Here is a 23336-nt window from a genome sequence, read left to right on the forward strand (position 1 = left end):
CATGTAGGAGATACCTGTGCTGGTGACATGTGAAAGGCACCCATTACATGCCATGGAATAGTTGGCACGAGAGAGGGCATCCAGCTGTACAAACCAAGGCATATCAGACTGGAGCTTGGTGCAGCTCCCTGGCTTATCAGTTCTAGTCAAACCATCTAACCCATGCCAGCATAGAAAAGAGACACATGATGATGATGATGCATATATATAATATGCATATATATGTATGTGTGCATGTCTTTTTGTGTACCCTTGTCTAAACAACATGATGGTTGTAAATGACTATCATCATACAAGCAAGGTCACTCATTTCCAGTCTCCAGTGGAAAATATGTTGAGCTTCAGGAAAAATATTACTTCATTTGGGAACAGATAAGAGATGGTGTATCAAAGAGAGCTTCCATCTATAGAAAATCTACCCCAACAAATTTTGTCCAACCCATGCAAGTTTGGAAAAGTGAATATTAAATGATGATAATGATGACGATGATGATTAAACACACACACACAATACAAGAACTGCCCACCCCAGAAAGCTCAATTTACCGATGATGTATTTGTCATGACAAAGAATTTGCAGACAGTGTAATTACCAAGCATTGATATTTTGGTAATGAATTTACCATGATGTAATTACTGGTGAAGAATTTACTGTGAACCTGAAATTATTTTTCTTTCTCTTTTTTGAATTGCCTTCACCAAAAGCATCACTCTATATTAGATTATCTAAAAAAAAAAAAATCAATCATTATTTGTTTGTTCCTTTTTTTTATAGATAAATTAAAAACAAAATTCTTTTTATTGATTAATTCATCATTCCTCTCTGTTTAAATAGTGAATAGAAAACGCTTTCAGAAAGAGAGAAGCGTGCACAGGAGTGAGTAACAATCTGCTGGAATTATCGGCAAATCTTACTGAAACTTCCATATACCACCTTACCTAGATACACGAGTATTAATAAAAAACATGGTGGTCATGGTTGGAGCATCTCAGAAACAATCTAAGACTAAACAACAAAAACATAACATTCTTTTATTCTTCTGCTTGTTTCAGTCATTCGACTGCAGCCATGCTGGAGCATTGCCTTTAAGGGTTTTTTAGTCAAGGAAATTGACCCCAAAACTTATTTTTTATAAGCCTAGTACTTATTCTATTGGTCTCTTTGCTGGGGGGATAGTCGAGATTACCTCAACTCCAGTTCTAAAAACGGGTACTTATTTCATTGACCCCCCAAAAGGATAAAAGGAAAAGTCAACCTCAGCAGAATTTGAACCCTGGCATACTAACAATTCTGTCAGCTCATTGCCTTATTAATAATGATAATAATAACGACAATAACAATAATAATGGTTTCAAGTTTTGGCACAAGGTCAGTAATTTCGGGGGAAGGGGTAAGTTTGATGACATCAACCCCAGTACTCAACGGGCACTTATTTTTTATAGACCCTATAAATACGAACAGCAAAGTTGACAATGGCGGAATTTGAACTCAGAATGTAAAGACGGATGAAATGCTGCTAAGCCTTTTGCCTGGCGTGCTAACAATTTTGCCAGCTCACTGCCTTACTTACTACAACTGCTGCTGCTGCTACTACTACTACTACTACTACTACTACTACTACTACTACTACTACTACTACTCCTACTACTACTATTCATACTACTACTACTACTACTACTACTATTCCTACTACTACTACTACTATTCCTACTACTACTACTACTACTACTACTATTCCTACTACTACTACTACTATTCCTACTACTACTACTACTACTATTCCTACTACTACTACTACTACTACTACTACTACTACTATTCCTACTACTACTACTACTACTACTACTACTACTACTACTATTCCTACTACTACTACTACTACTATTCCTACTACTACTACTACTATTCCTACTACTACTACTACTACTACTATTCCTACTACTACTACTCCTACTATTCCTACTACTACTACTACTCCTACTCCTACTACTCCTCCTACTACTACTACTACTAATAATAATAAACAAAATGGGATGGAAGGGTGGGAAGTTTTCAGAGTCAAGATTTCTTCCTGAAGTCTGTAGCAAAAATGCACATTTAAATACAAGTACTTGGCATGATATTTCATCTGATATTGCTGAAATGCCAACGCAACGAGGACATTTCAAGAGCTTGCGGTAACAACTTCTAATCACTAAGCGAATAAATAAATGAATAAATACAAAAAAAAAAAATGGAAAAACAAATAATTATAACTTGATCTGGTCTGATTGGATTGCCATTGAAAATTAAGTGTTTGCTTCTTAAGATAAATTCTGAAGAGATTACCAGATAATCTCCAAGAGTGCAGGTTTCACTAGCATGTGTTCCTCATGTACACACTATGGTATCACGTTTTGGCAAGAACGTTTTTTTTAAACACATTTATTCTTTTATTCTTTTACATGTTTCAGTCATTTGACAGTGGCTATTCTGGAGCACCACCTTAAATGGTTTTATAAAAAAAAAAAAAAATCAACCCCAGGACTTATTCTTTGTAAGCTCAATATTTATTCTATCAGTTTCTTTTGCCGAACTGCTAGGTTACGGGGAGCATAAATACACTAACATCACTTGTCAAGCGATGGTGAGGGCAAACACGGACACAAAGACACACACACCTAAATATACACATACATACATATATATACACACACACACATCAGGCTTCTTTCAGTTTCCTTCTACAAAATCCACTCACACTGGTGGCTGGTGCATTAATAAAAGTGAACCAGCATATTCTGTAAAGTGGTTGGCATTAGGAATGGTATCCAGCCAATTATGCCAAAGCAGACAATGGAACCTGATGCAGTCCTCAAACCTGTTTCATATTGTCATACCAGCTTGTAATTTTTTACTCGATAGAAAATTCCTGCTGAGACCTGATCACAGACCTCTTGAATTTACCTTTGATCCATGCAAAGAATTCCCAAAGGTTACATTCCCAAGAATATTGAGGCGGGCCACATAGTTGTTTTCACTTTTGATTTTGATGCCACAGATATCAAGGGAAATTCCATTCCTCACATTGGTCTGCATTCTTCACTCTTGACTACATCCTAGACTGCAACTGCGGGATACCAGTTCAGATAATGATGCTAATTTCATACACTGGAGAAGTATTGAAGTGTTGATTCTTGATAGCTTCAATGTCTCTGCTTAATTCAATACTTGGCCAAAAATCTTTTCCAGAATAAAACAAAGAATGCCTGACTAACTACTCCAATTTTGAGAAACCTTATAGATATGCCAAATATAGCTTGACTCAAGAAAATGGTATTCTCTTTGCAAGAATACTGTTTGACCTGAAATACCCAACAAGCAAATCAATGAAGAAAGTGTTCTTGATAATGGCCATTACTGCTAAATGCAATTACCAAAAGTTTGATTTGTGGTGACCTAGCTATTCATGCAATGTCAAAGATGACATTCACAGACATTCTAAATGTATATAAAAGTAAAATATTTTTATATACTTCATTCTTAGTTCAAAGAGTCAGAATCCTTAAACTTTTGTACACAATGGATGTCATGATATGAGTCCAGGAGTCTAAAATATCGCTTGACTCAAGAAAATAGTATTTTTTTGCAAGGGTGATTGTATTATTCAACCTGAAGTATCCAAAAATCAAATCAATGAAAAAAATGTTCATGATAATGTCCATTACTGCAATATGTAATTGCCAAAAGCTTGGTTCATGGTGGCTTGGCTATTCATAGATGTTCTAAATGTATATATTGACTAAAGATATTTTTATATACTTCATTCATAGTCCAAAGAATTATATTTCACGACATTTGTACACAATAGGTATGGTACATCAGCCCAGGAGTCTAAAATTATAGAAATATATGACTAACAACAACGAGTTACAGATACTGTGTGGAGTTAAGATACTGGAATAAATGGATACCACTGACCATAGTCATTAGTTTACATTTTACTAATATTGGATATAGGTGCAGGCATGGCTGTGTCATTAAGAAGTTAGCTTTCCAGCCACGTGGTTTTGGATTCAATCTCATTGCATGGGTACTTGGGCATTTGCAATGAGATTGAATCTACTTAAGCTCTGGGCTGATCGAAGCCTTATGAGTGGATTTGGAAGACAGAAACAGTCTTTTCTCCCCCAACTAAAAAGTAAATGTTACTGACTATTTCACACATACAAATATCCTTGGTGCAATTCTCAGGTGGGATCAGTGAAATGCAATGTGATGAAGCTTGCCTTTTTGAATTACAGGCAGAATTCATTTAACCTTGGCATGGTTTGCATATAGAATACGGGGAGAGAGAGAGAGAGAGAGAGAGAGAGAGAGAGAGAGAGAGAGAGAGAGAGAGAGAGAGAGAGAAAAGAGAGAGAGAGAGAGAGAGAGAGAGAGAGAGAGAGAGAGAGAGAGAGCAAATACTGCAAAAAGCATTCTGTGAAATGCTTTATCATTTCTCCCAGAGTTTGCTATTTTGAAGGACATACATCTAAAATGCTGAGGTCAACACCCACATACACATTCTCTAGAAACATCTAGGTTTGTTTTATAATAATAATAATATGAGGAAACAAAAACAACACAAAGAATTTTGAAAATATGATTAAAAAAGGAAGAAAAAAAAAGACACATGGGAAAAGACTCAAAACCAAAGAATGAAACAAAATAGTTCTGGTAGTGAGTGAAATCTATAATGCCTGACAGAATTCCTCAAGTTCTAAAAACTTATACTCTCTAGACATGCTATGTTGGCAGACTTAACCATGGCATGCTCTATCTTCAGAATCCATCTCAGATTCCAAACAAATATGACACAATCTCTAACATTGCTCTTTAGTTGCTTTTTTTTTTGTTTCTTTATTTTTGTTTGTTTCTTTTTCTGTCTAAAGTTATGCCACATGTAGACTAAGAAAAATAGGAAGAATTTTGGCTAGACATGAATAAAGGGGAGAGAGAGAGAGGGGGGGAGAAACCACCTAGATCTTGGCTTGTGAAAGAAAACAGCTAATGTATTTCATATGAGGGTAACTTTGATGTATGTCTTGAGAAAGTGAAAAAGAGAGAAAGAAAGGACAGAGGAAGAGAGAAAGAGAAAAAAGAAAAGAACAAATTGAGAGAGAGAGTGTGAGAGTGCATGCATGTGTGAGTGTGAGTGTGCATTAACTCTTTATCACAAATAACAATAAAAAAACCCACAATTATAATAATTGTTTCTGATACAGGCACAAGACCAGCAATTATGAGAAAAAGAAAAGGGCGGGGGTACTTTAAGTGGTACTTTATTTTATCAATCCCAAAATGACAGAACACTGGTAAGATTTGATCTTAGAGAATAAACAGCCAGAAAAAAAATACTGCAAGGCATTTTGTTTGATGCTCTAACAATTCTGCCAATCCACCACTCCAATAAAAATCATCATCATCATCGTCATTTAACGTCCGCTTTCCATGCTAGCATGGGTTGGACAATTTGACTGAGGACTGGTGATCCAGATGGCTACACCAGGCTCCAATCTGATTTGGCAGAGTTTCTACAGCTGGATGCCCTTCCTAATGCCAACCACTCCGAGAGTGTAGTGGGTGCTTTTACGTGCCACCAGCACGAAGGCCAAGGCCAGCAGTTCTGGAGAAGTTCGACTCCAGTGCTCAACTGGGACTTTTCTCAACCCTGAAAGGATGAAAGGCAAAGTCGACCTTGGTGGCATTTGAACTCCAAATCTTGACTACTACTTATTCTACTGATCTCCAAAAAGGATGAAAAATAAAGCTAACTTTGGCAGTATTTGAACTCAGAACAGAAAGAGTCAGAAGAAATGCTGAGCTTCTGCCATTTCACCTTTCTCTATTATTTGGCAGAATTGTTAGCAGACTGGGCAAAATGCTTAGTGCTATTTTGTTCGTCTTTACATTCTTATTTCTTTATTGCCCACAAGGGGCTAAACATAGAGGGGACAAACAAGGACAGACAAAGGGATTAAGTCGATTACATTGACCCCAGTGCGTAACTGGTACTTAATTTATCGACCCCGAAAGGATGAAAGGCAAAGTTGACCTCGGCGGAATTTGAACTCAGAACGTTACGGCAGACGAAATACCGCTAAGTATTTCGTCCAGCATGCTAACGTTTCTGCCAGCTCGTTCGTCTTTACATTCTGAGTTCAACTTCTGCTGAAGTCGACTTTGCTTTGCATGCTTTCGGGGTCCATAAAATAAGTACCAGTTGAGTACAGAGGTCAATGTAATTGACTTACCCCCCACTTCCAAAATTACTGGCCTTGCGCAAAATTGGAAACCATCATTATTATTATTATTATTGATAATGAATAAAACACAGATAACAAGCAACAAATAAATAAATAAAATGAAAAGTAATCACTCACAAAGTCAAACTATAATTGTCACATTTGTGAGACATTAAAAAAAATATACATAGATTGCTATTCCATATTAGTATTGGAGAAATAACTGTTCACTCTCACTACCACCCAAATCCCTCCCTACCCCTTCCACCAGCAACTCTTGTGCTTCTGATAGTTTCCCTACCATTACTGTTAGCTTTTTAATGAAACTCAATTTAAAATAACATGATTTGTATATCAACATGGCTGACAGCATTATTATATTATAAAACAATAAGTTGATTATACGAACAAATTACTAAAACAAAAGGGTTTTCAGTTTGTGTGTGCGTGTGTGCGTGTGCGTGTGCGTGTGTGTGTGTGTGTGTGTGTGTGTGTGTGTGTGTGAGAGAGTCAGAAAGAGAGATTTTGTTTAAAGTTTCACATCCAACCATCGCTATATCATCAATGATCATTCAAATTTGCTATCTCAGACGTATGAATTTCATAACATTTTCAATGTTCTAAAATATGTGTAGATATACACACATGCATGCACATACACACTTGTACGCATGTATTAGTTGTACTTTGGAAGAGTCATATTGCCAATTAAGATACATGCACTGATTGTATTTCACTTCAAGTCTATTAACTGGCAGCATGAACCTCTCAAACTACAACAATATTTGTTTCAAAACAGGATTTTAGGAAGTCAATCATTTGAAATAGATACAAAAGTTAAATACATGAATAAATTCTGTTCATGTGTGTGTGTGCATGTGTGCTTATGTGAAAGTGTATGCACAAACACACGCACACACACATATAAAATAGATCCATGTGAATACACACGTGTGTGTGTGTGTTTGTGTGTGCGCGAGCGTATATCAATTTAAATACACAACCAAAAGTCTCATGCTATTATGATACTTGAACAGGAATATTTATAAAATATTTTATAAATATGCCTGTTCAAGTATCATAATAGCATGAAACTATCAGTAGCACTTTTGGGTATTGTATTTAAACTGATATTTCTCTCTCGCTTGATGGAGTACTTTTTTTTTGCTGATTCTACCTCTATTGGATCTTTAAACTTTGTGTGTGTGTGTGTGTGTGTGTGTGTTTTGGCCGAATGATGCTAATAAACAGTTGTATGAACTGAACACACCTATGCTTTAAAGCAGTGTTTTACAACTATTTTTTGCCTATGGATCCCCTATGGTTCCTATTCTAACTCAGATGGACCCTGATAGCCATTTGATGATTGAAAAATCTTATCATATCTTTATTATTACATATTATATAAGTAATTCTGTGGAGGCACAATGGCCCAGTGGTTAGGGCAGCGGACTCGCAGTCATAGGATTGTGGTTTCGATTCCCAGACCGGGCGTTGTGAGTGTTTATTGAGCGAAAACACCTAAAAGGTCCACGTGGCTCCGGCAGGGGATGGTGAGAACCCTGCTGTACTCTCTCACCACAACTTTCTCTCACTCTTACTTCCTGTTTCTGTTGAAGCCTGTAATTCAAAGGGTCAGCCTTGTCACACTGTGTCACGCTGAATATCCCCGAGAACTACGTTAAAGGGCACACGTGTCTGTGAAGTGCTCAGCCACTTGCACGAGCAGGCTGTTCCATTGATCGGATCAACTGAAACCCTTGACGTCGTAAGCGACGGAGTGTCAACACACATAAGTAATTCTATAAAAAAATTGTTAAAAATATTTTGTGCATTGGAAAGAGTATAACCAGTTTATTGGACATAAATTTTAACAACAAAATTTTATGTGGACCACCAAAGGTAATATGAATTCCAGTTGAGAACCACTGTTTAAGAGAAAAACATCAGGTAAGTATAGAGCATAATATGAATTAATAATTAATGCAAGAACAGGAGTGATGTAATCACTTTCATTAGCTTACAGCTGTTTCTGCAACAAGAACCACTGCACTCAGTTCTGAATGGTATACTACTTATGACAGAAACAGCAGTATGTTAATGAAAGTGTTTATGTAACTCCTGTCCTTTTGTCATTCAATTGATATATGTAAACACACACATACACACAGGTATGAGTGCGTGGTTAAGAAGTTTCTTTCTCAACCACTTGGGTAAATAGCTCTAGGCTGACCAAAGCCTTAGAAAAGTATTTGGTAGAGAGAAAAAGAAATCTGCCATATTGCTATGCGCACGTGTGTGTGTGTGTGTGTGTGTGCACATGCATGCAGATGTGTGTCTCTGCATGTTTGTTTACAATTGCTGCTTGCTTATTCAAATGTCACGATGTTCATGTGATATTCTGTTGGTATTTTTTCCTTTCAATAAGTTGCTTGCTTGGTTCATGCTTTCAAACATGTGCAGAATAAGAGATGCCTAACTTCAAAAACCAGTAAGGGTTAGGGACAGGAAGGGCATCCAGCATTCAAAAACAGACAAAGAGAACAAGCAAAAATATATACATGCACACACATACATGTGTGTGTGCATGTATATGTATATGTATATATATATATATATATATATATATATATATATATATATATATATATATATATACATACATATATTTACATGTACATACATATGTACATTTATATATATATATATATACATATATATATATGAAATACATATATATGTAAGATTTAATCATGTGTAGGCATACATACATACACACATACATAAATTTATTCCTGCGTATTTATACACATACAGATACAGAACTGTGTCAACAGTCAGCAACACAATTCATAGCAGACATTGTTTTGAAACTCCTACTCATATGTACTTTAAGTTCTATGTACAACTGTGTGTGTGTGTGTTTGTGTGTGCGTGCGTGCGTGCGTGTGCACTTCATGTTTTATCTTAACTTTTACTTGTTTCAGTCATTAGACTGCAGCCATGCTGGGGCACTGCTTTGAAAACATTTTAGTCAAATGATTCGACCCCAGTACTTACATGCTTTTGAGCTTGGTGCTTATTCTGTCACTCTCTTTTGCTGAACCGCTAAAGTTATGGGGACACAAACACAACAACAATGGTTATCAATCAATGGTAAGGGACAAACACATATGGCTTCTTTCAGTTTCCATCTACCAAATCCACTCACATGACTTTGGTTGGTCTGAGGCTATAGTAGAAGACACCTGCCCAAGGTGCAGCATGGTGGGACTGAACTTGGAACCATATAGTTGGGAAGCAAGCTTCTTACCACACAGCCATGCATGGACTATATGTATAATGTCCTTGCAAACTTTTCTTCTTATTTTTTGATAATGAGGGAAAGCAGTCCTCATAACTCTTACATAGGGCGGAGCATAGGCATTATTCTCAAACCAAAGTGGCAGGTGATGATATTAAAATGATGAAAGATTAAGCCTATTATTCAATTAAGCCCTAGCAGGATTTGAACTTAGAACACAAAAAGTAGAAATAAATACTGTGAAACATCTGGCCGGACATTCTTATGGTTCTGCCAATCCACTGTTCTGGATTAGCAATATCTTATTCACCCCAAAAAGCCAACAAAACCGTGAGATACACAGCTGATTCCAAGATAATGACAAAGGAAAAGAAATATAATTTTTAAGATAAATGTTTACTTACTGCTTAAGTGACTCCCTGGTAGACAAGGATGACTGCCTGAACTACAAGTGGGAGTGAGAGGGGTTCCATCTCTGCCTTTCTGACGTGTCTCTTCAGACAGAGTCCGCTGTAACCTTCGATAGCCATAGTGTAGAGCCAACGGGAGATCTTCCCGTGACTTCCTTTGAAGTGTCGATGGAGAGGGCAGTGGTGACTGTGAAGAGGGGGTACCATAATCTGACTGGAAAATAAATAGATAAAGGAGATTAAAGAGGCTAATTCCAATAACATGGATTACTGGTTCAAAACACAACAGGGAAAGAAAAATTGTGAAATTAAAGTACATAACCACAAGTTTGATAAACAACTACAAATATAATTATTAACTCTAGATATAATAAACAGATTCAATTATCTGCTCTTACATAATTACAGATATCTATCAATAGGTGAATACCCATATTGATTTTCATTTCTTTTCAATACATCAGGTATTTATTGCCAAAGTTAAGTAAATCAAGACAATGCACAATGTCTGTCTATCACAGCTAGCATTCCCATATCATTTGGTACCTTGATTCCAAGCTAGCAGAACAGAGACAATAGAAAATAGGGTATTCAAACCAAAAACAATGAAACACCTGGAGCCAATTTGAACTCATGACCTATGGATTAGAGGTCATCTATGCAATAATTCAATAATTACAGGAATATAGTGACACCAACCAATTCAATAAAACACACTCTTTCTCTACGAGAAGTGGGAATGGTCTTAGATGAAAGGCTCTTTAGATAACAAAGGGTAAATTTGAAATGTTACTGAAATCACAATGAAAGGCTAATTAAATGCTAATTAACAGATATTGATACAAACTGGTTAATGTGTAAAATCATTCACATGGTTCTTCCTTTCCATTGAAATTTGATTTCCATTTTGAAATCCTTAAATATTTATCAAATGGCTTTATATTCACACACACACACAAATAGAGTTACCAAGGTACTTGCATGCACACACACCAAACCACCAGTGTACACACACACACACACACAACTGACACTACAATCACAGGCACATGCAATTCACTCACGCACATGCACACAGAGCCACCAAGATACATACACACATCCTCTCTAACTCACACACCAACCCTCATAAACACACACAAGCGACACATAAATTACCATCAACACACACACACACACACATACAGTAGACATAAGCCCAGACAGGTCCTCACCAGCACTACCAGCCCCCTCCAGCAAACTATTGTATTACAATACAATCACACATTACAGTGACTTCTAGATCTGTGAACAACATTATATTGGACAACTTCTGAATTTACTAACAGCAACAACATCTAATTATTTAAAATATTGTTGTTGGTCTCTTTTTCTTTCCTTGTACTTTATATTTCAGTGGTGTTTAACAACACCAACAGAAATTGTTTTCTAATTTAGGCACAAGGACAGCAATCCTGAGGAGGTGGAGGAGGCAACCAGATTACATTGAATCCAGTACTGGACTGGTACTTTATTATCTTAATCACTCCTCTGAAAGAATGAAAAGCAAATAGGCAAATTTGATCCCGATAATACCACAAGGCATTTTGCCATACAACGTTGTAACAAATCAGTTAGCTCACCATCAAATTGATAATATATATAATTGCTTCAAATTTTAGCACAAGGCTGGCAATTATTGAAGAGGAAGGGGGTTAGTTAATTACATCAACCCCAGTGCACAACTGGTACTTATTGTATCAAGCCCAAATGGATGAAAAGCAAAGCTGACTTTGGCAGGATTTAAACTCAGCATGTAAAGAGCTAGGATAAATGCCACTCAGCATTTCTTCATCTGATGTGCTAACGGTTCTGCCAGCTCACAGTCTTAACAATAATTCTTCTACTATAGGAAGAGAGCCTTAAATTTGGGAAGCAGAAGATTAATCGATTATATTGACCTCAAAAGGGTGAAAGGCAAAAATTGATCTTGGTGGAATTTGAACTCAGAATATAAAGCTGAAAGAAAGGTCATTAAACATTTTATCTGGTATGGTGCCACATAAAAGCACCAGCACTGGTGCATCTAACCCATGCCAACATGAAAAAATGGGTGTTAAATGATGATGAAAATGATGATAAATAGATATTAATAATAAATAAAAGATGAGCCACAAGATATGAAGGAATTGTTTCTTAGTTTATTTGTATACAAGTACAAAAGTCTCCAAAAAGAAAAAAATGAAATGAAACATTGCTCAACTTCTTGCATCTCTAGATATATACATAGATGTGAGGATGCAAAAAAGGTTAAGCATGATTTCATTTCATTTCCTTGGGGAAATTCAAAGACTTTTTAAAGCTGTATATAAATAAACTAAGAAATAATACCATCACCAATTCTTTATTATTATTATTATTATTATTAATAACATACTATTCTGCATAGTACCAGAAATTTTATTCCTCCCAAGTGTGTGTGTTTACACATACCTGTGTATACACACACACACACACACACTCACAAGGGAGTGCTGAAAAGTTCCTGGCTTTAAGGGTATCACGAAAGGCCTGGTAGGAGGTCCAGCTTTTCGGGTTCTTTTATAGGATTTAAAAAAACTGAAGGACTGCTGCATGAGTGTGTAAATGTAAAAGGGAAATATGTTGAAAAAAATCATAATTAACTCCCCCTGCTTTTTCTTTTACTCAAAGCCAGGAACTTTTCAGCACCCCTTGCATATAATATGGATGTTAAATGATATTGATGATGATAATATCTATCTATCTATCTGTCTATCTACCTAGTCTAAAAATCCATAAGCCAGAAAAAAAATGCGTTTACATATTTGTCAATAGACTGGGTATATTACTCAAAGATATTGAAAATCCATTTCAGCTGATCTTACCAATCACTTTTGCCCTGGATATTAAATAACTGGGTATTAGATAAAAGCATGCCATACTTTTCCTATACTTGCCATATCTGAAATTGATATTACTTAACCATGCTCTGATCTGATACTCAGTTATTTGATATCCAGTGCAAAACCGATTAGTAAGATCAGGTGAAATAGATCTGTAAAACTGTATATTTTGGCTATTGATTAATGTGTGTAATAATTTCATGTGCTGTTCAACAAAAGATTTTTAAATACCAAGTATTAAAAATAAAAGTGTTTGGTCCTGAAAAATAGCATAAACTGCTACTTGTAAATCATTCTGGTAACCATAGAGATAGTAATGTTTTGTAAGAAAGCACAAAGTAGTAAACATTTGTGTGTGTGTGTGCGTGAGAGAGATGGGTGGGGGTGGGGGGAAACAGGAGATTAGACCAACACAACTCGCCAGCATTTCTTCTCACTTTGGGATAAACCCACAAATTTGTTGAGGGAAAAGTACAGCTAATTGAACCTCAATATATGACATGTACTAGTATAATTATTAATTACTTTTATGGTAATTAATACACAAGGCAATAGATATGTTCTTCTTCCTGGTCCGCAAGTCTGCTGTCTACTCACTCTCTTACTGGTCTTTTTGAGCTCATTGGTCTTGTACCTTCACCATTCAGCCACCCACGACTCACTTGTGTCTTCACCTGTTGTCACCCTTGTGTCTAATCCCACCAGCCCAGCACCAACCACAATAGCTAGTCCTTCCTCTCAAGAACATCATCTCTCTGCTCATGTCTTTCCTGCAAGTGTTGACATTTTAATGGAATATTAATGGCATCAAGCTCACTAATCTCTGAAGGCCTGCAAAGATCACAGGCACTGCCTCTTCCTCCAGACTTTAACAGATTTATAATGGGGAAGAATAATGTAAAGTTAATCAAACTATCATTCAGTTATAACTGGTGCTTGTGTTATCAACTTTGAAGAAATGAAAGAAAAATGTCCACAAACACATCTTATTCAGTGTGATTTGAGATGAATCCAAACCAAATAGTTTAATATTGACCTTCCCAATCATTGGGAGAAACAATTTTTTGACAAGCCCTATCTAGAAAAACCTGTTCTGCCAACATTGCTCTTATATCAAAGTTTGTCAAAAGCATTAGAGACAGCTATATCACAGAATGCAGTTACATACTGTGTGTAGCTACACCAAAGAATACACATACACACTACAACACCTTAGACTTTGATCTTGAAACTATGTCAATCCACGCAGATATGACCTATAATCAGAGATTCACTCATTTGAAGTCAGTAAATTAGCAGAGTTGTTAGGGCATTGAACAGAATGTCCTATATTATTTCTTCTGACTCTGTGTTTTGACTTCTAATCCAGGTGAGGTCAACTTAGTTTTCAAGATTGATTTAAAAAGCACCGATCTAAGTCAATTGATTTGGAGAACTGTAGGATTGGCAAACAACATATCTTGTGCTATTTGTTCTGATTTTTAGCATTGCGAGTGTGAAAGTCAGAGGTTTGGGTGTTCAGCTTACGATTATAAAGTAGTGAATTTGACACCCAGTGTCATGTTGTGTCCTTGAGCAAGATACTTTATTTCACAATGCTCTAGTTCACTCAGCTGGCATCTGATCCTCAGAGGTTCTGGTCTCATGTCACCTGCACTCAAGTGCACTTTATCCACTCTTATCTCTTTCTCCTGTCACTCATTTTCTGCCCATCCTCTCAGGTGCTGCATTAACCACTATACTACATGCAATCCTCCACTCCCCATAGCATTGTCCCACTGGAATCAGTTTCTGCATATATATATACATATATATATATATACATACATACATACATACATACATATATATATATAGTAGCTGCTTTCTTGTAAACAAGCAAAGCTATTGCTAGAAAGGATCATTGAAATGAGTCATTGATGGTGCAATGCACGACCCTTGTAGGACTCTTGAGCCCAGCCAATGAACAGCTGTGCTGGCTGGCAGAAAGAACAGGTGCCATAGTATGAAGTCTTTTGACATGTCTTTTCAATCCTCCAACTGAAAGGCATGCCTTTACATAAGTTGCACATGTTCTGTTGTGAACAATAGCCATATTACAATTTACAAGGGGTTCATTCTTGCAAGTTCTCTGATGGCTGACCAGGTCTGCATGACTCAACAACTTCCTCCCACAAATCATACATGCAAAAAGCAACACTCCTTATTATTGAACACACATACTGAATGTATGCACTTTTGCTTGTAATGCTAGCAGGCTGTGATTTGGAGTGATGGAGATGACTCCATCAAAGTGCAAGATGGCATTATCTCCACCTTGCCAAATCACAGCCAACTGGCAAACAAGCAAAGCACGTAATTTCCCTATAAGTGTTCAATAACGTTTACAACACTAGCACTGCTTCCAATTCATATCTGGATATATATACATATGTGTGTGTGTGTGTGTGTATCCTGTAGAAGTCAATTTGCAACAATTTAAGTGGAATGTTAATGAAATCAATCTCATTAATATATTAGGTCTGTGAAGTCCAAGAACAACTCCTCTTCTACCAGGCTAGACCAGACCAAATCAAGCCAAACCAATAATATATACATATATTATGGAACTTTCATCTGGAAACTTCAAAAACTAATTCTTAAAAGGAATAAACAGTTACACACACACTCACATACGTGTGCGCACACACACACACACACACACAAAGGCAACATGTTCAATGTTAGAGAAATAGTAAAAGTTGAAAACATCATTTTGAGAAAGAAATGGGAAAGGGAGGGGACGAGTGGGACACAAATTTAGTGAAAAGTAAAGAACAGGAAAAAAAATGAAGAAAAAAGGTAATAAATAACTGAAAAAGAACATTCAAAGAATTCTTTTTATTTTAACTGAAAGGATTACATAGGAAGATTAGATTACTATGGGACTGTGGAGTGACAAATATGTTTCTATTTCTACACACACATTTATGTATTGTATGTCTGTCTGTCTATCTATCTATCTATCTATTATCTATTTATCTACCTACCTATCTTTCTGTGTCTGTCTGCCTATCTATCTGTCGACACAAATATACATAGCCACATGTCTATCTTTGTGTGTGCATCTCTCTCTCTCTCATATATATATATATATATATATATATATATATATATAATCATGTAGAGAATAGAGAATAGAGAAAGATATCATATATATATATATATATATATATATATATAAAGACACAAATGTATTTATCTTTGCTTGTATATACGTGTTTATATATATATATATATGTATATATATATATATATATATATATACACACATGTTAATCTATTTGTGTATAAAGAGAAAGAAAAACACACGTATTTATGCATGTATCATATATGCGTGAGTGTGTGAGTGTATATGCCTTTAATCATCAAAATTTGGGAAATATTGAATTACTTGTAAACGTCATGGGAACGGAGTAAGGAATGCTTTACATTTGCAGCAAATTCACTGGGTACCACCGTTTTTTTTCCTTGTTTATTTTTTTTCCCTGAGTTCCACTAAAAATTACTTGAAACTAATAATAAAGCCGAAACACTTGCACGCATGACTGTATGTGGTGTGTGTGCATGTACACCATTTGTAAATATGTATGCTATGAACAAACTCAATAGGACTCAATACAAGAAGTAGGTTTACTTCTTTTTTTTCTTCTACTACTCTCAGCCTGTAGAGTGTGGCCATGCTAGAGTACCAACTCAAAGGATTTAGTCAGTTATATTGTCTTCACTTACTCTGCATCCAGTACTTATTGTTTAAAGTCTGATACATTATTGAATCATTATTCATTTGTTGCACTGCTAAGTTAAGGGATATAAAGTGCACCAGTTTTTAAGCAGTGTAAATCTAACACACACAGACTCACAATATGTCACAGTATGGCCTTAAGTGTCTGAAGCCAATAAAAGAGATTTATATGATCTGATACTATGTGCTACATTAGAACAATCTAGAAACAAAATAATATAAATACAAAAAAGAGAGACTCAATTATAAGGGGTCTCTGTTGAGTAAACCTAATCATTTAGGTATTTTTAACACACTGCTTCTGTGATTCCCAATGAAAACATTTCTCAGTGGAAACTGTTTTGTTTTTCCTCCCATAGAATTAACATATCCTGTTGTATAAACATACTTATCAGCCCTATCTAGAGATAAACCTTAACTTCCAGCATCTATACTTACATGATACAGGGTATAGACTTTAGTCTCTATTTAGATTCAGTGGATTCTAAGGTATCCGTATGTGTATATATATATATAACCTACCCACTCAAGGAATGTCATGCATCTAGAGATAATTGAAATATGTATAAATATATATATATATGTGTGTGTGTGTGTGTGTGTAAATGTTTAAGAAAGCAAAGTTCTAGATAAAAAAAAAAAGATTCGTTGTTTACTTGCGTATGATGTGAGAAATTTAATACAAAACTTCAGGGCCAATATTATGGGTAGGGGAACATATTTTGGAGAAAAAAATCCAAGGTGGGTGGGGAGGAGATAAGATATATTGTTAATTTCTATGTACAAAAAGTAGGGGTTGCATTATATTTGAGAATACATAGTGCTTATGTAAATAAGGTTAGTTGAATGCATGAGTTTTGTTTTAATTGGATTGGCACGACTGCTAGAGCATGAGAAAAAATTTTTCGTGGTATTTATTCTGGTTCTTTGCTTTCCAAGATCAAATCATGCTACAGTCAACTTTGCCTTTCATACTTTCAGAATTGCTAAAAGAAGTGTCAGTCAGTTGGGATCAACAGTATTGACTGTTTATTCTTGTTTCATAGTTCAGTCATTGTGCTTATATACTTCATCATCATTTTTAGAGATAAGAATTGGCTCCCATGCTGGTGGAATGTAATATGCACCATTCATGTGTCTGTCGTTACTAATGCCACCTGACTGGCTTCCCGTGCTGGTGGCACATAAAAAGCACCATCCAAACATGGTTGATGCCAGCTCCCTTGCTCCGATTGCCTCTTGTGCCGGTGACACGTAAAAAAACATTCACTACACTCTCAGAGTGGTTGGCATTAGGAAGGGCATCCAGCTGTAGAAACATTGCCAGATCAGATTGGAGTCTGATGTGGCTCCCTGGCTTGCCAGTTCCCAGTCAAACCGTCCAACCCATGCCATCATGGAAAATGGACATTAAACAACGATGATGAATTTGTAGAACATTGATCAAAATACTTAATATCTTACAGCACTTGGGTATTTATTTTTTCAATTCAAATCCCACTAGAATCAACTTTGCTGTTCATTCTTTTGAATATTGATAAAGTAGATACCAGTCACGTACTAGGGTCAATATAATCAATTACAAGACTCCCACAAAATCTATGGGCTTGTGCATCACAAATCCTTTTTATTGGTTTAAGCATCAAGAGAAGGGTAATGCTCATGGCCATTGCAGGGCCCTCTAAGACAGCTACAACTGATAATGATAGATCTTAGTTTGTACATCTATCAAATTAAAATCAACAGGAAGAATGTGGGAAGTTGAAACAGCACAAAGGAAAGTCTGATCGAGAATGTGTATATGTGTGTGTGTGTGTGTGTGTGTGTGTTTTGAGAGTGGGGTTGGTAATGACTGACATAAGGTTTTAATTGAAATGCTAACGATTAAATTTCATCTAGTTTCTAATGCTGAGTTTCTAGGCTGCCATGTTAAAAGTAAATGAGGACATTCGGCAGAGAAGGCCTGGTAAATTCTAAAAGACTGCATAGAAAATCTTGAATGATCTGAGACTGCTCACTAGACAGTCAGTCAGAGTTGGTTAAAGGAACTACAACAGGAAGAATAAAAAAAAAACAAAAAAAACACACACACACACACACAAAGAGAAACAATCATCATTTAAATATACCACCACCACTACTACTCTTATCAATAATTATACCTTAGAAATTAAATAAATATATAAAAGCCTAAGAAAATTGTAAAAATATAGAATTAAAAAAGAATGAAGTATTAGAGCCAAAAGTATTAGAGTGGGTGAAGAAAGGTAAGAATTTGTCGAGACAGGAGACAATGTTTAAAGTTTGAGGGTAGGTAATATGATTGATGGTGGTGGGGGCGATGGGGTGGCAACGAGAGAGAGGAGAAAGAGAGAGGCAGACAAAGAAAGAGAGGAATGACGCACAATTGTGTACTGGGCTCAGAGGAATTTGGAAGTGAAGATTATAGGTTAATGACTGCCAATAAGGATATCTGGTTTGGTGCTAGTAAGAAATGGAACAGAAAATAATACTATTTCCTTCCACTTGCTACAAAATAAAATTCAAAAAAAAAAAAAGCACACACACACACAAAGAAAACAAATAAGCAAGCCACAATAAAAGCAGCAACAATAATGCCTGGAATAATTAGCATTCGTTAATATTAGAGTCAAGGCAACAAAGACTACTGCAAGAAAAAGAGAGGTAGCAGGAGAGGGGTGAGGGTATGATGGGTAATTTGTGATAAATACAAGCATACAGTTTGCCCTCTCACAACCTGTATGAAGTTACACCAGACTTCAAATGATTTTTAGCTTTCAGCCTTATTACTTCAAATAAATATATACAGAAGTGTAAGCACAACATTAACGCAGACACAAAAATTGCAAACACCCAACTGAGGTATATAGACACATAAAACTGCAAGCATTAACACAGATATACAGCTACCAATACCAAACCGCATGCAAATAAATGATTGGCTGTGACACAGCAGTTAACTAATAGAATTTGTTTGATATATTTATTAGAAATAAATCAATTGAATAGAAACTGTACAAAAAAGCAAGCCGATCTTCTGAGAGAAGAATATGGTTGCTATAACACAGAACTAGATGAATCATACAAAATTCCTACTGCTATATTAGTTAAATTATTATCATTATTACATTTTTTTTTTTTGGTCTTTTACAGCAATATGTTGACATGGTTTTTGAAACACATAACAAAACCTTGAATAGAATGGTAGAACCAATTCCAAACTTTCAAGCGCTGTCATTTTATCTTCGTTATTATGCATACCAGCATATATTATTTGGTGGATCTCTTTCCTTTTATCTACTCCTGTCGCTAGATGTTTCAGCTGTTTTCAAAAGAATGAATTGTCTAAAAAAACTGTTTAAACCACATCTAACTGCTTTGTACTACCTTTCAAATATATGTATCTATATACTACAGTTTGTGTAAACTTAGGCTTCAAGATTCACCTCATGACTTAATCAACAAATTGAATAAGCAAGTATGGAAAAACAAGAAGATCCAGTTGACACAAATTTTAAAATAAATTTGAACTCTACTTTCATTATCGAGTCATGTCTTCAGTAAATAATTTACTGTTGTAATTCTTAAACTGGCTTTAAAATAATAACCTCAATTTAAAACAAACATATTGACACATTATATATATACATACACACACACAAAATTCTAGAACTTCCGATTTTTACATATTGATGCGAGACATGGGTAATGAATACAAGTCAGCAAAAGGCCATGGTGAACACTTTTTGCACAAGAAACTTGAGGAGAATATATCATACCCTATAAGGACCACGTTTTCAATGACATTGTACCAAATGGCTGACAGAAAGCAAATGAACACAAAGATAAAGGAACTCTAGCTGAGATGGATTGGTCACCAACAGCAACACCCACCCAATGAATGTTATCAACAGTGCTTGCTGCTTAACACCCTACAAGGTGGAAAGTGCAAGAGGAAACTACCAAGAACAACTTACCACTGTCTTATTCATGCTGACTGCAGGATGTCACTCAGTGAAATACTTCTAGAGACTGAAGATGGAATTGAGTGGAAAGGCTTAATAAACTATATCTGCCAATGACTAACTACATACACCCTTTTTTCTCCTTTTATTCATACTTCTTTGTTGAAATTTGAATGGAGGCCTTCAAAACGCATTTCAAGATGCATAAAGATCAGAACTTAACAGCAGCTCTTGAACTATATGTATATAAAATGACTACAGATGTTATTTCTTGACTCAAGAAAATAAGCTTCAAAGCAAAGGCAACAGAGAAGAGTTCTAGCAAGATCTTGTCAACAAAAACTCCATGTGCTTTAAATGCACAATACATCTCAGATATCCAAGTGGCTAAATAGTATCAGCAGAAGGGCACTCATGAGTAATTACCTGGATGCAACCCTACCCACTAACAGTTAAAGGCCAAAACATTTGCCTAGGTGGGGTTTCTTTTCAGAAGACCTTCTGCTATCCAGCTCTCCCAAGAGTTTCTTACAACTATGTATGTACATTTGTACATAAAAATACTTTTGCATGTGTGTGTGTGTGTGTGTGTGTGTGTGTAAACATTTACATTATGTATAAGTGTATTTCTGTATTACATTCCTACCAATTGATAGAACGACCAACTCAAAATGCAACATAGGCTTGCTAGCTTGATTATCCCATAACAGGCTTAATCAGTTAAGATAAACTTGTAGTATGCTATTTGTCATATTCCTGGGAGCAAAATTTCTTTAACCTCATCAATCTTATCAAACTGAACATCAGCCCTTTAATCTCACCAGTTTTGAGAGTGGTGCAACAAAGTCTGTGGCTAGTTTTCTGAATCTTCTCTCAAATAATCAATAAATAATAAAAGGGAAAAAAGTAGTTTCTCTCTTCATGTTCTATGTTCAAAGCTCACATGAGTCAATTCTGACTTTCATTCCTCTGGGAATCAATAAAAGAAGAATAGAATAGAAATACTACTCTGGAAGAAGAGGGAGAGAGAAAAGGAGAAGAGAGGACATTTTAAAAATAGTCTTCACCTTTTTGTCATTATATTTTTGCTGAAATATGCAGCTTCTGTTGCAATTAATTTTTAAAAATAACAAAGAATATAGTAAAATAACATTTTTTTTTTTATTATTAAGCTGGTGTTTGGAACATGAAATTTTGGTGGAAGGTTTTAATTTAGATCTCTTAAAGCATATGAAGTTTGTATTAAAAAACCAGAGGCAATCTCAGGCCAGTTAGCTTCAGAAAAGTTAAAACAGCACCCAAGGCTGGAGGTACAATTTATTTTCAAGATTCCATTAACTATAAATAAGGTCTCCCAATTCATGGAGGCTACAAAATGATTCAACAACAGAAACATTTAACTTTCTTTCTTCCTTTTAGTTTTTTTTTGTTTTGTTTTCATTTATTCTTCTGTATAAAGGTTATTATATACCTTCCTCAGCCTGTCATGGCTTACCAGCTTTACATGGACATTTAAATGGATTGAATACACAAAACAAGATACCCCTACATTATTTTATCAAGATGAGAACTGACTGGGACACTGCCCAGAGGGTTACCCGGGATGACCTGAGCAAATAACTACAAATAGCAGATGTAGCGCTGCATTGCAACAGCACATGCCTCCATGCATGACCTGATGACCAGACAACTAATGTTGGATCAAAAAAATATGCTCTAATCTTAAGAGGGAAAATTAACAGAGTTGTCAGAACACAAGATGTAATGACATTCACTCTAGTTTGGTATTGGGAGCTAAAATACTGCAAAGCCAAATTTGCCCTTCATTTTTTGGGGGTTGATAAATAAAGTACCAGTTCTGAGGTACAGGTGTAGCTGTGTGGTTAAGAAGTTTATTTCCCAACCATATGGTTTTGGGTTCAGTCACACTGTGTGGCACCTTGGGCAAATGTTTTCTCCCATAGCCTTATGAGTGGATTTGTTAATCAGAAACTGAAAGAAGCCCATCATATGTGCGTGTGCGTGTGAATTGAATGTATGCAAGTGTGTGTCTCCTTCACTTAAGATTGTATGACTGTTGTAAGTGAATATCATTCGTTTCCAATATTCTGCAAATTATTCCTATGAGGAAGTATTACCTTTCTGGAAACAGGTAAAGGTTGGTGACAGGAAAGGCATTCAGCCATAGAAAATCTTTCCCATTATACTTCATTCAACCCATGCAAGCATAGAAAAGTGGATGCTAAAATGAAGATGATGGTAAGCTCTACTGGAATTGATTCTTCTCTCTGTCTCTCTCTCTCTCTGGAAGAAATCAGTTGCAGTCAGACTCAAAGGAGGATAAGCTTCAAGTCTAAAAGCATCCAAGACATGTCACACATCACAATGGCACTCCTATGACATCACCAAGAAATGTGGACCCAGGGCGAAGCAAAGCGTTTCTATCTTACAACTATTAACTTTTAGCCTAATCAAAATATATCAATGCAGAATGGCCTCTCGGAAGTATAAGACAGATACTTTACATAGTGATGGCAACTCAATAAACGTTTAGCTTCTTTACCTACCACTTGAAGACAATATTGCTCTGGTGAATAATGATATGAAGTGCAGCTGTAAACAGATTAACAAAAGCATCGACAGAGAATGTAGGTTGTGTTAATAAATCTTCAGGAAAGT

The 23336-nt window shown here is 35.9% G+C and overlaps 1 protein-coding gene across 27 annotated transcripts in view; it reads right to left on the reverse strand.

Annotated features, from left to right (window-relative positions):
- The window catches only part of LOC106880501 (microtubule-associated serine/threonine-protein kinase 3), a 256534-nt gene that overhangs the window by 125002 nt on the left and 108196 nt on the right, over positions 1-23336 (reverse strand). For all 27 annotated transcript variants that reach the window (XM_089357477.1, XM_089357468.1, XM_089357472.1 and 24 more), the window contains exon 4: positions 9979-10198. In XM_089357477.1, coding sequence (XP_089213603.1) covers positions 9979-10198 — 220 coding nt within the window. The remainder of the gene's footprint in view (positions 1-9978; positions 10199-23336) is intronic.

Source organism: Octopus bimaculoides, chromosome 9, assembly GCF_046866305.1.
Source record: "Octopus bimaculoides isolate indiv1 chromosome 9, ASM4686630v1, whole genome shotgun sequence".
Classification (NCBI taxonomy): Eukaryota; Metazoa; Mollusca; class Cephalopoda; order Octopoda; family Octopodidae; genus Octopus; species Octopus bimaculoides.